The 14,214-nt window shown below is 44.4% G+C and overlaps 1 protein-coding gene across 2 annotated transcripts in view; it reads right to left on the minus strand.

Annotated features, from left to right (window-relative positions):
* The window catches only part of Nell1 (neural EGFL like 1), a 761,263-nt gene extending 748,305 nt beyond the window's left edge, over positions 1-12,958 (minus strand). For both annotated transcript variants that reach the window (XM_090347997.1, XM_090347996.1), the window contains exons 1-2: positions 12,682-12,958; positions 4,687-4,815 (exon numbers count right to left, since the gene is read on the minus strand). In XM_090347997.1, the coding sequence (XP_090204123.1) occupies positions 4,687-4,815; positions 12,682-12,736 (184 nt within the window). In that variant the 5' untranslated portion in view covers positions 12,737-12,958. The remainder of the gene's footprint in view (positions 1-4,686; positions 4,816-12,681) is intronic.
* Between the last annotated feature and the right edge of the window lie 1,256 nt (positions 12,959-14,214).

The raw sequence follows: 14,214 nt of genomic DNA on the forward strand, positions 1-14,214 counted from the left end.
TTTACACTTTTGAAAGTGCTTCCTCATTCCTTGCAAATTGATGGCTACAATTTTGCATGTGCATTCTTCCCCTTCCTAGATACAAAACAGTGAGTCAAAAGGCATTAAGGAGACCATAGCTGCTCCTGAAATCCTGTCTCAGAGTATGTCCACTTACTCAATGATAAGAAGACATAATAATGCCTGAGTGTCTATGACATGTCTATAATTCTAGCTACTGGGGAGGCTGTGATCTCAGGATCAAGGTTCAAAGCCAGCCCAGGCAAGAAAGTTCATGAAACTCTTTTCATTTTTTATTTGTTATTTTTTTGCCAGTCCCAGGGCATGAACTCAGGCCCTGAGCACTGTCCTTGGGCTTTCTCAAGGCTAGCACTCTACCACTTGAGCTACAGCACCATTTCTGGCTTTTTCTGTGTATGTAGTACCAAGGAATCAAACCTGGGTCTTTGTGCATGCCAGGCAAGCACTCTACCAGTAGGCTAAGCTCCCGACCCCAGTTCATTATATTCTTATTTCCAATTAACCACCAAAAAGTCAGAAGTGGAGCTGTGACTCAATTAGTAAAGTGCCAATCTTGAGCCAAACAGTTAAAACTAAGTATTCAGGCCCTGAGTTCAAGCCCCACTACTGGCAACCAAAGAATAAAAGATTTAATAGAAGTATATTATTAAAAAGTAATCATAAAATAAAAATAGTATCTACCTTTATGGTTAAAGTGAAGGCAAAATAAGTAAATACATAAAATATTAAGCCCTGATCTTCTGCTCCTCAGTGACCTACTTTTCCCATCATCCTGATCTATCTTTGTATGTGAAGTTCTGGCATTAGCAAGCTACAAAACAAATGATAACATGTGACAAAAGGCCAAAACAATAACCTATAACTGTAAAATATGTAGATTTATATTTAATGGGTGCCCACCAAGTACCAAATACAGTTCTAGCACTATATTTGTATTGATTAATCTCATTTTCACTACAACTATATGTATTACTACATGCATTATTTTATACATAGTATATTATATGGTAAGTACTATTATATATTATATACTCTATATATTCATACCATTCTTACTATAATCATAAATAATAAGTACTATTATATGTATATGTTAGTATCTTGCCAGTTGCTTTCATGTATTAATTTTGAAAACCAAGGTCTTACAGTCTGCCTATAGTAACTGAGCTGTGATGAAAAAGTAAAATCTCCCTTCCCCCAAAAAACAACCTTGAATTCTGACATGGTAGTTCACACCTAGGAGATCAAGGCCAACCTAGGTAACAAAGTGAGATCTTATCTAAATTAATTAATCATATGCTTGAGAATTTTAGATAAACAGAAGCATTGCTAACTTCAACTGAAGAGAGCAAGGCAAGGACAAAATGAAAAAAGACTGACAACCTCTGAAATCTTTCTGGCAGAAAGAAAACTGATAAAAAAAAAACAAACTACTCAATAAACACATGCTATCCTTCATTTAGAAGAAAAAAAAATGCTTCACAGGAATGCACCACCTGCACAGAAGGCAAAGGGTTAATCCTAATCTACGGACCTCGATGGCATTTGCAGTACTTCAAAATTATCTGGGATTGATGACCCTTTTCTTCTTCTCATTTCCTCCCACTTTCTAACAGGAATGTCTACACATGGTATTCTGTACCTATCCCTGCATGTTGTATTTTAGAAGCACAGTATTTACTTTTATTTTTTTGTTTCATGGCTCTTGTAGGGGTCTTGAACATGCTTTAGATGATGCAATTTGGACCTACCAGCTGATAAAAAGGGATTTGAGATTTGAGTTAATAATGTAATGATTAGGATTTTTAAATTTTTTTTTGCCAGTCCTGGGCTTAAGCTCAGGGCCTAAGCACTGTCCGTGGGCTTTCTCAAGAGTGGAGCTCTACCACCTGAGCCACAGTACCATTTCGGCTTTTTTCTATATATGTGGTACCAAGGAATCAAACCCAGGTCTTTGTGCATGCTAGTCTAGCACTCTACCACTAGGCCAAACTCCCGGCCCTGTAATGATTAGGATTTTTAAGTTATTGGAATTAGAGAGAATATTTGCAAGTGGGAAAGACACAAATCTTTGGGGGGTAGGCGATACACATTGTGATGAGCAGAATAATGGTTCCCCCAAAGATTCCCTGAGTTTATTACCAGAACCTATAGACCTTCAAGGCAAGAGGAACTTTTTGGAATGCAATCAAATGTTAGATACTGAGCTAGGAAGATTTTTTTTTATCTTGGATTATCCAGTTGGGCACAATATAATCATAGGAGATAAGAGTACAGGGAAAGGCTGCCTCAGATTCCCAAAATGAAATTATTCTTCCCAGAAACTAAAACCAATGGTCCTTCCAAGTTGTTGCACTCTGGCAGCCATGGAAGCCATCCCAGAGGCAGAGGGAAATAAATGGATGATGAGCACAGCAGGAATAAGCCTGAATATGTAAGTGTCATATACAATGGTGATCCACTCGTGTTAAAATAGCCCTTCTGCTACCTTCACAAAAGACATTCCTTTCCATACAGAAATATCCAAGTCACCTTACTATCATATCTGATAAGTTCCCACCCAACTTTAATCTCTACAAAGGTTCCCAACTACTCTGAGATTAAAATACAAAGCCATTAAAATAGCCTAGAAGCAACAAACACATGGCTTCTTGCACATCATATTAGACACTGGCCATAAATTGTTGGCCAGATAAACCCAGGCATATGAACAGAAAATCAGTTCCAACTACTGTGTCCCCTATAATCTAGTGCCTGCCTGCATATCCAGGTACTCATCACCTTTCAGGTATGCTAGACTTCATTCTGTTGGTTTCTGCTTATAACCTTCCTACATTCTGTTTCCTCTTCCTATAATGGTCTGACTCCCACTCCTATAATGGTCTGCCATCACATCCACTCCTTCCAACACGAAGTTTCTATTCAGTCTTCAAGTCTGCTGACTTACCATTTTTTTCAAGGTGGCCTTTCTCTGACTACCACCATCTCCTACTCCAATTGAATCAGACCTGCCTGTATTACTCGTGTTTGACAGCCTATACATACCCTTCAATATGATTATCACCATTTTAATTTAATAATACCCTGTGTAATTTGCTGTGTCCTTCATTAGATTTTAGAACAGGGACTGAATCTGTCTTATTTACTCTTACTGATAACCCGACTATTCATTCGCATGATGTGCAGTACACAGAAGGAATTCCAAAGCAATTGCTAGTAGTCACTGAGAACTTTCTGCAAATTAATGCTGCTGCATATTCCCATGAGGTAGCTGTTACAATGACCTATCATTTTATTCATTGATTGAAGCCTAAATATCTGGGGGTTTTGAAGGGCTTTTTTGTTGTTGTTTTAGGAATGAGTGAAAGACATGGCTGATTTTTTTTTTTTGTCAGTTCTGGGGCTTGGACTCAGGGCCTGGGTGGTATCCTTGATCTCTTTTCTCTTTTGCTCAAGGCTAGAGCTCAATCATTTTAAGTCACAGTGCCACTTCCAATTTTCTGGGGGTGCAATGGAGATAAGAGTCTCACAGACTTTCCTGCCCCGGCTGGCTTCAAACGGTGTTCCTCAGATCTCAGTCTCAGAAGTAGCTAAGATTACAGACATGAGCCACCAGCGCCTGACTTGAAATTTTTTAAATACATCCAAAGGAACATACTTTAATCAATCTTTTCTCCCCATGTGTGTTTTCCTTCTTTCTGTACAGACAGTTGTTGTTACTTATTTCTTTTTCTGTTAATTTTTATGTGCATATATTACCTGCATAGGGAGTTTTACTATGGCATGTCCACATATGTCTATAATATATCCCAATCAGTCTCAGCACTCTCCCTTATCTCCTCCAATCTCAGCCAGCCTCATCATTCTGTTTTCATACATAGAAACAAAACAAGGGCCTATGATTTTAGATGAGAAAACAAGTTAAATTTCTGCCCAGAGTCTAGAACCAGTGGCAAGAATAGTGTTTGAACCCATTTTTTTTGGGGGGGAGGGCCATGGGGCTTGAACTCTGGGCCTGGGGGCTGTCCCTGAGCTCAACTCAAGGCTACCACCCTACCCTTGAGCTACAGCTCCACTTCCCATTTTCTAGTGCTAATTGGAGATAAGATTCTCACAGCTTTGTAGTACCCAGGCTGGCTTTGAACCTCAATTCTCAGATCTCACCCTCCTGAGTAGCTAGGGTTACAGGCGTGAGCCACCGTGCCCGGCTGAACCCATGCTCTAACAGTGATCCTGTGTTGCTCTATAAAGTGTCTCTTTGATGGTTCACTGAATTGTAGTCAAGTTTCCAAAGAAAATGCAGCCATAAGACATCTCTGCATATATGGCTTACTCTTAGGTAAGAACAGGCTAGGTATATAGAGATGGTAGTAAGGGACATATCCTCTAAAAATATGAGTGTAGTTTTCAAAAGTTTTATAAATACATCCCACTATAGGTCCCCCACCAAAATCCTCAGGAAAACATTTTGCTGCCAAACCAAATATTTTACCACCACGCCCCCTGGTGCCTGCTCCCACCTTGAAAACATTCCTTGCATATCTAAATATTCTTCAGGCAATAAGAAAAATAGCAACCCTGATCCCCAAACACACACGAGATAAATCTCCCCAGGCAAACCCTCTCCCTAGCCTCTATTGCCATGCAAAGGGGAAGTGTCTTTACCTTGAAACAAAAATGCTTTGCTGGCATTGTGCAGTCCAGACACTTGAGTGACTCCAAAGGTAGTGTTCACAAGGTCCAGCTCCGTAATGATGTCCATCTGAAGGTCGGGATCCATCCCAAAGCCCACCACTGGAAAGAGACAGAGTATGTTGGCTAATATAAAAGAAATGCAAATCAAAACAACTCTGAGATTCCACCTCACTCCATTTAGAATGGCCATAATCAAGAAAACTAATAACAACAGATGCTGGCAGGGATGTGGCCAGGAGGGATCACTACTACACTGTTGGTGGGAGTGTAAACTCGTTCAATCACTATGGGAAGCAGTATGGTGGTTCCTCAAAAGACTAAACATAGAGCTCCCCTATGACCCAGCAATTCCACTACTTGGCATTTACCTAATCGTCCAGAAACAAGGACATACTAAATCCACTAGCACAATGATGTTCATTGCGGCACTATTTACCATAGCAAAGATATGGAATCAACCCAGATGCCCCTCAGTTGATGAGTGGATCAACAAGATGTGGTATTTGTACACAATGGAATTCTAAGCTGCTGTCAGAAAGAACAACATCACCCCATTTGTAAGGAAATGGAAAGACGTAGAAAAAAATCATATTAAGTGAAGTAAGCCAGACTCAAAGGAACTTAGGCTCAATGGTCTCCCTCATTTGTCATAATCAATAGAAACCTTGGACTCTCCTGCCAGTGGTTTACAATAGAGCAAAGCCTAGATACATAAGGCCATATAGGATGACGCTAAATGAAAAGATCTCCAGGATATAGAAACAAGAGCCATATAATGTGTGATTGTTTTTCTTAATATACTATGTTAGTTCTCATCTCTTTTGTTGTACATTGGTTATCTTATATTGGTACAGTATCCTACCTTGTTATCTGATATATTGTATACGTTTCTTTATTTGAAATAGGATAGGGAAGGAGGGAAAATAAGATGAGGGTAGGGAGTGGGGGAGGGAAATAGGGACAAAAACATGAGAAAGAGTAGCCATGTTTGTGAAGTAATGCACCGTCTATCTGGCAAATATAATGTAACCATTCTATTAATTATAATAAAAATATATTTAAAAAAGAATTTGTTGGCCTAAACAGCAAACTTGTAGCTGCAGTACAAAACCTAATCTGGGCAGGGAGTAAAAGGGATACAAGAAAGCCAGTATTTGGGAGCCTTTTCTTCCAGGAGAGAGAAAAGGAAAGCAGCTCTGTCTTTTCACCCCACTGAAAATGAACTTTCTTTGCACTTTTCTCCAGCCCTAGTTCCCCCTTACAGATGAATAATTCCTCATCCAAACTCCCTTGTCTGAGACAGGCAAGTCCCAAGGGTGCCTCTTACCCATGGAGTATTTCTTGGCACGATTCATTCATGATTATAAAGTGATTCCCAATTATATATACATATATATTATTAATAAAACTACAGATCATCCAAGAGACTGTGTTTAAGCCATTCACAAAGGCTCTACCTCTCTACACTCAGCATCTCAATACTGTGATTCTGATTGCGCAGTTGGAACCGCCTTAATCAGCAACAGCTGTCAACTTTCACGTGCTAGTAATGCAGTCTTCCCGGGCAGGATTCTGAGAGCTTGCACCCAATTTGTCCCACAGAGAATAACTGAATATTCATCAGGAAATCATGAGGTACCATAACCTCACCTTTCCTCCCAGCATCCCCACTAGTTCTATAGATGAGAGGAAGAAAATCTACCTTCTCCTTCCTCTTTTCCTGGGAGGAAAAGCTACTGCAACACTTGAGGCTCCTCTCAGCAGAAGGTTGGTCAGGTAAGTTGGGCAACTGAAACCCATCATTACCAAGGCAGAAAAAAGCTTAAAATGAAGGCACTGTGCATACAGCTGAGTTCTTGTCTTGTGCCAGACTTCTTATTTCCTGACCTATAAGTGGAAGTTTCTCCCTCAAAATGTAGCCAGTTAGGGAATCACTTGACCTACAGTCATCTTGTGTCCCACAATATTATTTTATTTCTAATCTTTGCAAGATTTTAAGTATGATATTTAGGAGGAGGAGGTGAGAGATGCACTGTTTCCCTTAAATACAATCTAACTTTGCATTCTACCTGCCTGATATTGCTTATTCTGCATACACAGTAAAAATTAGGACTGAGCTAGATAGTCTTCTGTCATTCTAAATCATGGACATAGGAACCTGTTGAGACTTGAAAATATTTTTCTTCAACTGAGCTTAGATGCCAGTAGCTCTGTGATCACCTTGAAAAGACAGGAAAGGAACTAATATTTCAATATGATCTATACTGTTCTGTGCCTATATGGCAGAAATTAAATCAAGGGTGATTTTGAAAGTGACTAGACACACAAAAAATGCATTTCTATAGCCCCAGTGCACTGCATAGACCCTGACATATTACAGGGTTTTAATTTAGGATTTGATTAATTACATGATTAGTGGTCGAATCATTGTCAATTTGGAAACAATAACCTCAGAGCAATTTGCATATTTGAGGATACCATGAGAAGACCAGATGGCAGAAAGGCCAAGGAAATGTTCATAGGAACTATGGTTGGTTGGCTGAATAATTGGCCTCAAATCTTTGCCCATATCCGTGCTCCATGCTTTGCCATCCCTTTCACTAGAATTAAGATTCCATCCCCTGACTTTGATCTTAGCCACGTACCTTTCTGGGCCAGTGAGATGTTAGTGACATTACACAAGCTGAGGCTTGACTCTTCCTGAGAAGTAGGACTTATTGTCTTGTACTTCTGTGCCTTGCAGGACATGGTCCTGGAAGCTTACTAATCCAAAAGGCCACATAGAGGAGAACCCTATTTAACTGAGAACAGAGCTCCACCAAATCTGATCAGGTAAGGCAATGCCAGACCAACTTAAAGCTATGTATACCACAATAAATATCGTTGGCAGTCAGAGTTTTGTGTTTTACTATGCAACACTGTTGTAGTCACAGTCCATGCAAAGTCTCACCATGATTCTCATTCCAAAAATAGTCATATTTCCCAACAATGAAACAAGCCTCAAAGGGACCTAAGCAGACTCTGGAGAACTGACAGAACAACCAATGGTGTATTGAATCCCTACCCCAAACAAGAACACAACACCCTTGATCCACAAAGTATTGTGAAACATACACACACACACACACACACACACACACACACACACACACAAAACAAATTCATTTTCTGCAAAACACATGCCATCAGAGAAACCAGTTCTCAAAGCCATTTCCTCAGCCATTAAAAAAAAAAGATAATAATACCTCCTCCTAGACTCTTGAGGTCTCCGTGGTATTTACATGAACCCTCCAACAGAGCGGTCTGGCACATTGCTGAAACTCAGCTGGAGTTTGCTTTACTTTCTTTCATAAGACTTGCTCTCTAGACCATGCCAAGTCCCTAGTCTTCAGCTCTACTGGAACTGTTTTTGCTCTTTTACTCAAACAGCCCATAAAACAGGTGAAATCAATTAGGCTTCTGGATACAGTTTTCTTCCTCCCCATTAATCCATCTTCTTCAGGATGGAAATGTTCCAGGTCAATAATAGGATCTATAAAGGATAACACTTCGCATATTGCATAGAGAATCAGAAAACTTATCAGTAAGGCATCATTTACACAGTCCCTCCTGAACCTTATTACTATTCAGCAAGTGTTGCTTCCATTCACTTTTATTTTATTTATTTATTTATTTTTGTCAGTCCTGAGGCTTGAATTCAGAGGCTAGGCGTCCTCCCTGAGCTTTTTCACTCAAAGCTGGCACTCTACTGCTTTGAGCCACAATGTCACTTCCAGTTTCCTGGTGGCTATCTAGAAATAAAAGTCTCACAGACTTTCTTGCCTTGGCTGGCTTCAAACTGTGATCCTCAGATCTCAGCCTCCTGAGTAGCTAGGATTGCAAGCATGAGCTACCAGCACTTGGCAACATTTTTTTTTCCAGTCCTGGGTCTTGAACTCAGGCCTTAGCATTTTCCTTGAACTGTCTCAAGTCTAGCACTTTACTACTTGATCCACAGCATTACTTCCAGCTTTTTCTGTGTATGTGGTACAGAGGAATCAAACCCAGGGCTTCATGCATGCTAGGCAAGCACTCTACCACTAGGCCACACTCCAGGCCCATCCTAGCCACTTTTATTTTAGTAGTTCTGTTTCTTGTCCAACACAGACTCCTGCTCTTTCTTAAGAAACTCCATTAAAGTTTCTACTTTTGGCATAACAGCTCTGCAAATGGCTGAAACCAGGAATTAGACATAAGCAGGATGAAAAGCTCCTGGGGAGAAAGTATTTTAAAAACCTGGAAAGCCGCATGTCAATGTCACAGAGGCATTGGAAGCCTGGCTCCAGCATTCAGAACTTCCACCTTAACTTGCAACAGCAGGACACCTGCTGTCACTGCTGCTGTACTACTGGCCACTGATCAGTCCTGTTTGGAGCCCAAAGCCCTATCAATCCACCTTTGTGGCCCACTCAAGTCTAGTCTGGCTCATTGCCCATGGCAGCTGCTATTTTCCTGGTCCGTGAAGAGTACAATGGTGCTGTAAATTCCTTAGGACCTCATTTAACAGCAGAATTTCGTGGTCATTTGATCCATTCCTAATATCATAAAAGCAACTTTCCTTAAGCGATATGCATAATGCATGTTCCAAGTCAGCCAATGTTTTCTATGATCATAGGTTGGGGGTTCAAATCACTGCTCTGGTATTCAATATGTAATTAATGAACCACCTGGGAATTACTTCAAAAAGAAAAAAAAAAACTCTCCATTCTAGCATGGCACAGAGGAGTCCTGAGGGGAAAGGTACTGGCTTCTCCTTTTATCCAGGTGAGAAAAACAGACAGGATAGCAAGGAGAGGAGCCATCACTGAGTTCATATTCCTCACATCTGCAAGCCATGGGAGAAAATTCATGGACATACTGTGCCATTTCTACTCTTACTGTAACCTGCGAAAATTTTTATTATTAGTGATACCCAGATTAATTTTTTGTGCAGAAATAACAAGAACTGAAGAACAGCACCCCCTAGCTCAACTCTTCTTTGCACTCCAAATCAAGTTGTCTGAAGCAGAGCCATGTGAGCATCCTCTTCAGAACACCTATCATTAGATCTTTTCATATGTAACTGCTGATGCGCTGCAGTCTTGCTTTAATTAAAATGCACCTGATATCATCTATTCATTTCCACTACAAGGCAGTGATATCTAAGCAGCTTACTAAGTGAATCACATGTTTATTTCATCTAGGACTGTTAATAGCTCAGATGATTGTCTCACTTGACAAATAAACTTTCCAAGCAGCTTTTTGGATCCTGGCAAACTTAACACCAGCCAAACTTTACTACCTAAAGAAGATGGATGTGTGATGTGAGAAAGAGAATTCCTAGGCAGAATTAAAAGGTCTGCCCCCCCCCCCAAAAAAAAACCACTACCCCTACCCTTTCAAGCTACAAGAAATTTTAACTGTTATGAAATAAGAGACAATTTCTCCATGTCTCCTTCGCAGGAGAAATACGTGTCATCTTGTGCTGCAGTTCTATCAAGTGGCCCTAGAAATGCAGGCCCCAGGGACAATGGGTCAGACAGTTCCCTGCTTCTCTGTTTTTGCATGGCTCTTGTCTCTGCCTCCACTGCTTCCCCACACATTAATCCTCTGAAGCCTTCAGGACACAACTGGAACTATCACGTCCCAAGTAGCACCTTTCCTAATCACTACCACCTCTCTGCAGAATTAATTCCCACCTGCCTTCTCCTGTATTTCCTTAAGACAAATTTCTCACAAATCCCACCTCCTATCAAACTGGTTAATAAAACCTTCCCCAGCTCTAACAGACTTTGCAAATAAGACATACTTTCCCAGTCGTCAAGAACCAAGTAAGTCATTTCCTCTTTACCTCTACATTACTCCCCACCAAGTATGACTCTCAACTGTGTGTCAATTGCAAAAGTAAACATGACTCTTTCCCTACAACCAAATTTCTACAACAGGTGTGAAGGGTGTTAGGCTGGGGAGAAGAACAAGATTGTGTTCTTTAAGAGTGTCTCTGTAAACAATATGCTTTGAAAACGGTGTCTACTCCAGAATGAAGCAGGCTTTAGGGGAAACTTTTCAAAGCAGTAATGAAAACAAAGGCTGCATACCAATATAGAGATATATAGATATACGGTAATGAAGTAACATGCCTCCACCTGCATTGTTTCTTTCTGTCTTCTGCCAGGTGGGATCAATCTGACCAAGTGCTCAGCTGGTAAGCCCAAGCTCTGCTCTAGCCTTGGGTGTCTACAGCTTCTGGGAGCCTCCTCCTTCCAGGGTGTTCATAGTTTTTAAAGAGAACTCATCCTGATAAGTCTGATTGTAAGAAGCAACTATTCCAGACTCCACCGAGTCTTTGTATCTCTGCCTGGAGGGAAGGTCCTATGAAGATAAGGAAAGGTAGTAGGGTTTCTTTTGCACCTGGAGAAACGCTCTCCTTGATGCTCTTGGATTAAGCAAGGAAAACTGCTGCCGGCCCAGTCCTGGATGATCACAAACAGGGAGAACTTTTAAATTAACCAAGGGCCAGAGCCCTTTCTCAGCCCTCACAGGGTCAACTTGTTCCCTGCCCTGAAGGACAATATGCTTATAAAAAAGGAAGGAAGGAAGGAAGGAAGGAAGGAAGGAAGGAAGGAAGGAAGGAAGGAAGGAAGGAAGGAAGGAAGGAAGAAGGAAAGAAAGAAGGAAAGAAAGGAAGGAAGGAAGAAGGAAAGAGAGAGAGAAAGAAAAAAGTAAGAAAGAAAGAAAGAAAGAAAGAAAGAAAGAAAGAAAGAAAGAAAGAAAGAAAGAAAGAAAGAAAGAAAGACGATTGTAACGGGGACAAGGTATTGGGATAGAGTGACCACATGTCCATTCTAGGGTCAGGCACCAAGGAGGAGGACGGGGAATGGTTGCTGTAGAACTGAAAACCCTCCATGGTCAAGCCCTTTTCTGACAATTTCTTATCCTAGCCCACCTCCCTGTCATGTCCTGGCATCCACGGGAAAGTAGCTCCTGAAGCAGCCAGTCTTCCCCGGGGGACTTGGAAGCAGGGGAGCTGATGGAAGCGGAAGATGTGCTTAGAGTCCTCACAACTGCCTCAATCAAGCGGGGACTTGAGACAATTACACCGGGTTCGCCTTGCTCCTCCTCCCCAGCCAGCAATCCTTCATTTCCAGCCGGGGAAAATTGGGTTTGGAGACTGAGGAAAATCTCTCTTTTCTGCTCCAATGTCTTCCCGCCCCCCCCCCCCCCCGCCCATAGACACACCTGCCACCAACCCCTCCACCACACACACACACACACACACACACAACTATGTTCGCTCAGCCCTAGGGGCGGGAAGCGGGTGGAGCAAGAACACTCCCGGCCTGGGGCGAGTTAAGGAAAGGACCAAAAGAAATCCCGGGACCCCGGGGCTCTCCCGCCTCCGTCTCCGCGCTGCGCGGGGCCTCGCTCCCTCTGCCGGCGCGTTCCCCGCGACTGCCCTTCTCCCCTGCTCCCCCGCCCCGAGACAGCGCTTCCCACCGCGCCTCACAAGTTCGAGGATGGGTGGGGGGGTCCCCGAGGCTCTCGCATAGCTGCGCATCGCTGGGTTCCCCGGAACCCAGAAACTGGTTACTAGCTACACCAGGGTGCGAACGCTCGGCCGCGCCCTTCACTCCTGAACTCTCCCCCCCACCACCACACACACACACACCCGAAGGAGACACTTCTTGTGGGGCATCTTCCAGCTCCCGAGTTCCTCCTCTCACCCTTTCACCCCAAAACTGGGCAGGAAGAGTGAAAGGATCCATCCACGCTACCGCCCTTCCCCTGGGTCAGCGGAGAGCTCGCCTCCAGCCCTCTCTGCGGTCAGGACGGGCGCCTGGAGCCGTCAGGAAGCTCCCACCTCCCCCCCATCCCCCTGCCACCTCTCACACACACGCACACCCTGCTTTCCAGGGCTCACCCCTCCACCCGCCCCGGCTGGCTCACCTGTCCTGGCGGTGCACACGCAGAACCAGACAACTAAGACCACATCCCCCGGCATCGCTCCCGAGGGTCCCCGCCGAGCAGGGCTCGCCGAAGCCAGGAGAAAACAAATGCGCCCGGATCGCGGGGCGCACGGGTCTCGCCAAACTTGCTAGCGGGCGGCGGGGGAGGTGGCTCGGCGACGCGGGGCGCTGCGCTCGGGGACGGCACCCGGGATGGCAACCCCGGCCGCCCCGCCCCCAGCCCGCCCCCCGCCGCGGGCAGCGGCTGCACCGGGCCCGGCCCCCCGCTGCGGCTGCGCTCCCCCCGGAGCTCCGGCTCGCGAGCGCCGGGCGGGGGTTCTGCCACTCCGGCAGGTTGTCCTTGGCACCGGGGGACCGATCGAGCTTTTCTTCGTGCGCTCTCGGAGCTGCGAAGAGCCGGGAAAGCAGTCACAGCAGCCTCTGCCACCCAGAGCACTGGAGTGGGAGTCGGGGACCCGGATAGGAGGAGGGGAGGACGGTTTGGAGGCGTCAGGCTTCACACGCTCCGACCTCGCCGCGCTGTCCTCACCACCGTCGCGGCCTCTGCCTCTGCGCGGCAGTGGGGGCGGCCGAAGTGGACACGGGTCATCCCGGGCCGAGTCGAAAAGCCGCGGAGCCCTCGCCGGTAGCTGGCTGGGTGGTTTATTATTATTATTTTTCTTTTCCCTCCCCCTCGGGGAACCCAAACCGAGGCGGCGCCACCCAGCGTGGCCGGCCCCTCCTTGGATAACAATTACTGGGGATTCGCTCTGCCAGCTACGTGGGGAGGGATGATGGCTGAGCCCGGGTTCGCCACCGGGACCTTCGCTCTCTGCTCTCTCCAGGCAGATCCCTAATGAGAGGACATGGGGGATTGGGCTATTTTTTTTTGGGGGGGGGGCGTGCAGGAGACACTAGGTCCCCTAGTTGGAGCGATCTGCCTTTGAGGCTTGGGAAGTCTATTTGCAAACCTTTCTCTGCAGGGCAAATGCTGCCACATAGGGGAAGTTCTTAACCTTTTTTTTCCCCCCACCATCCTCTCCCCTTATATGACTTTTTTTTTTGATGGTTTTAGTGAAGATAAGCCACTCTCCCTTCATAGGCACATTTTGGGCTTCTCGGGCCCTTTCCTCTGGGACTCTCGCCCCAAAAGCATTCTGTGCAAAGAGAAAGTAGGTTTCCTTTACGGCCTGTGGGGGAGTAGCTGAGGCGCTCTCCCTTTCTCCAGGCTATCTTTTCCAGGACCGTCCTAACATGACCTGGCTCGGAGGAGACCTCTGTCCTATTTCTTAGTTGGCCCACAGTCAATCCAGGATGCTATTACTCACCAGAATATAGAGTTCACGGAACCAGAAATGACAGCACCTCTGATAAATAACCAAATGAGTGCTGCATGATGCAAGTACCACCACCCCAAGTGTCTCTATCCCACCCCAGTGACACACTGGGGATCCAAAAAGTGAAAAACAAATTCCCCAACGTCTCTCCTCCATCTCCTGAAAACCAGTCAGGTTCCCAAAACCTCTTCAAGAGG

Source organism: Megascapheus bottae, chromosome 16, assembly GCF_031878675.1.
Source record: "Megascapheus bottae isolate mThoBot1 chromosome 16, mThoBot2.hap1, whole genome shotgun sequence".
NCBI lineage: Eukaryota > Metazoa > Chordata > Mammalia > Rodentia > Geomyidae > Megascapheus > Megascapheus bottae.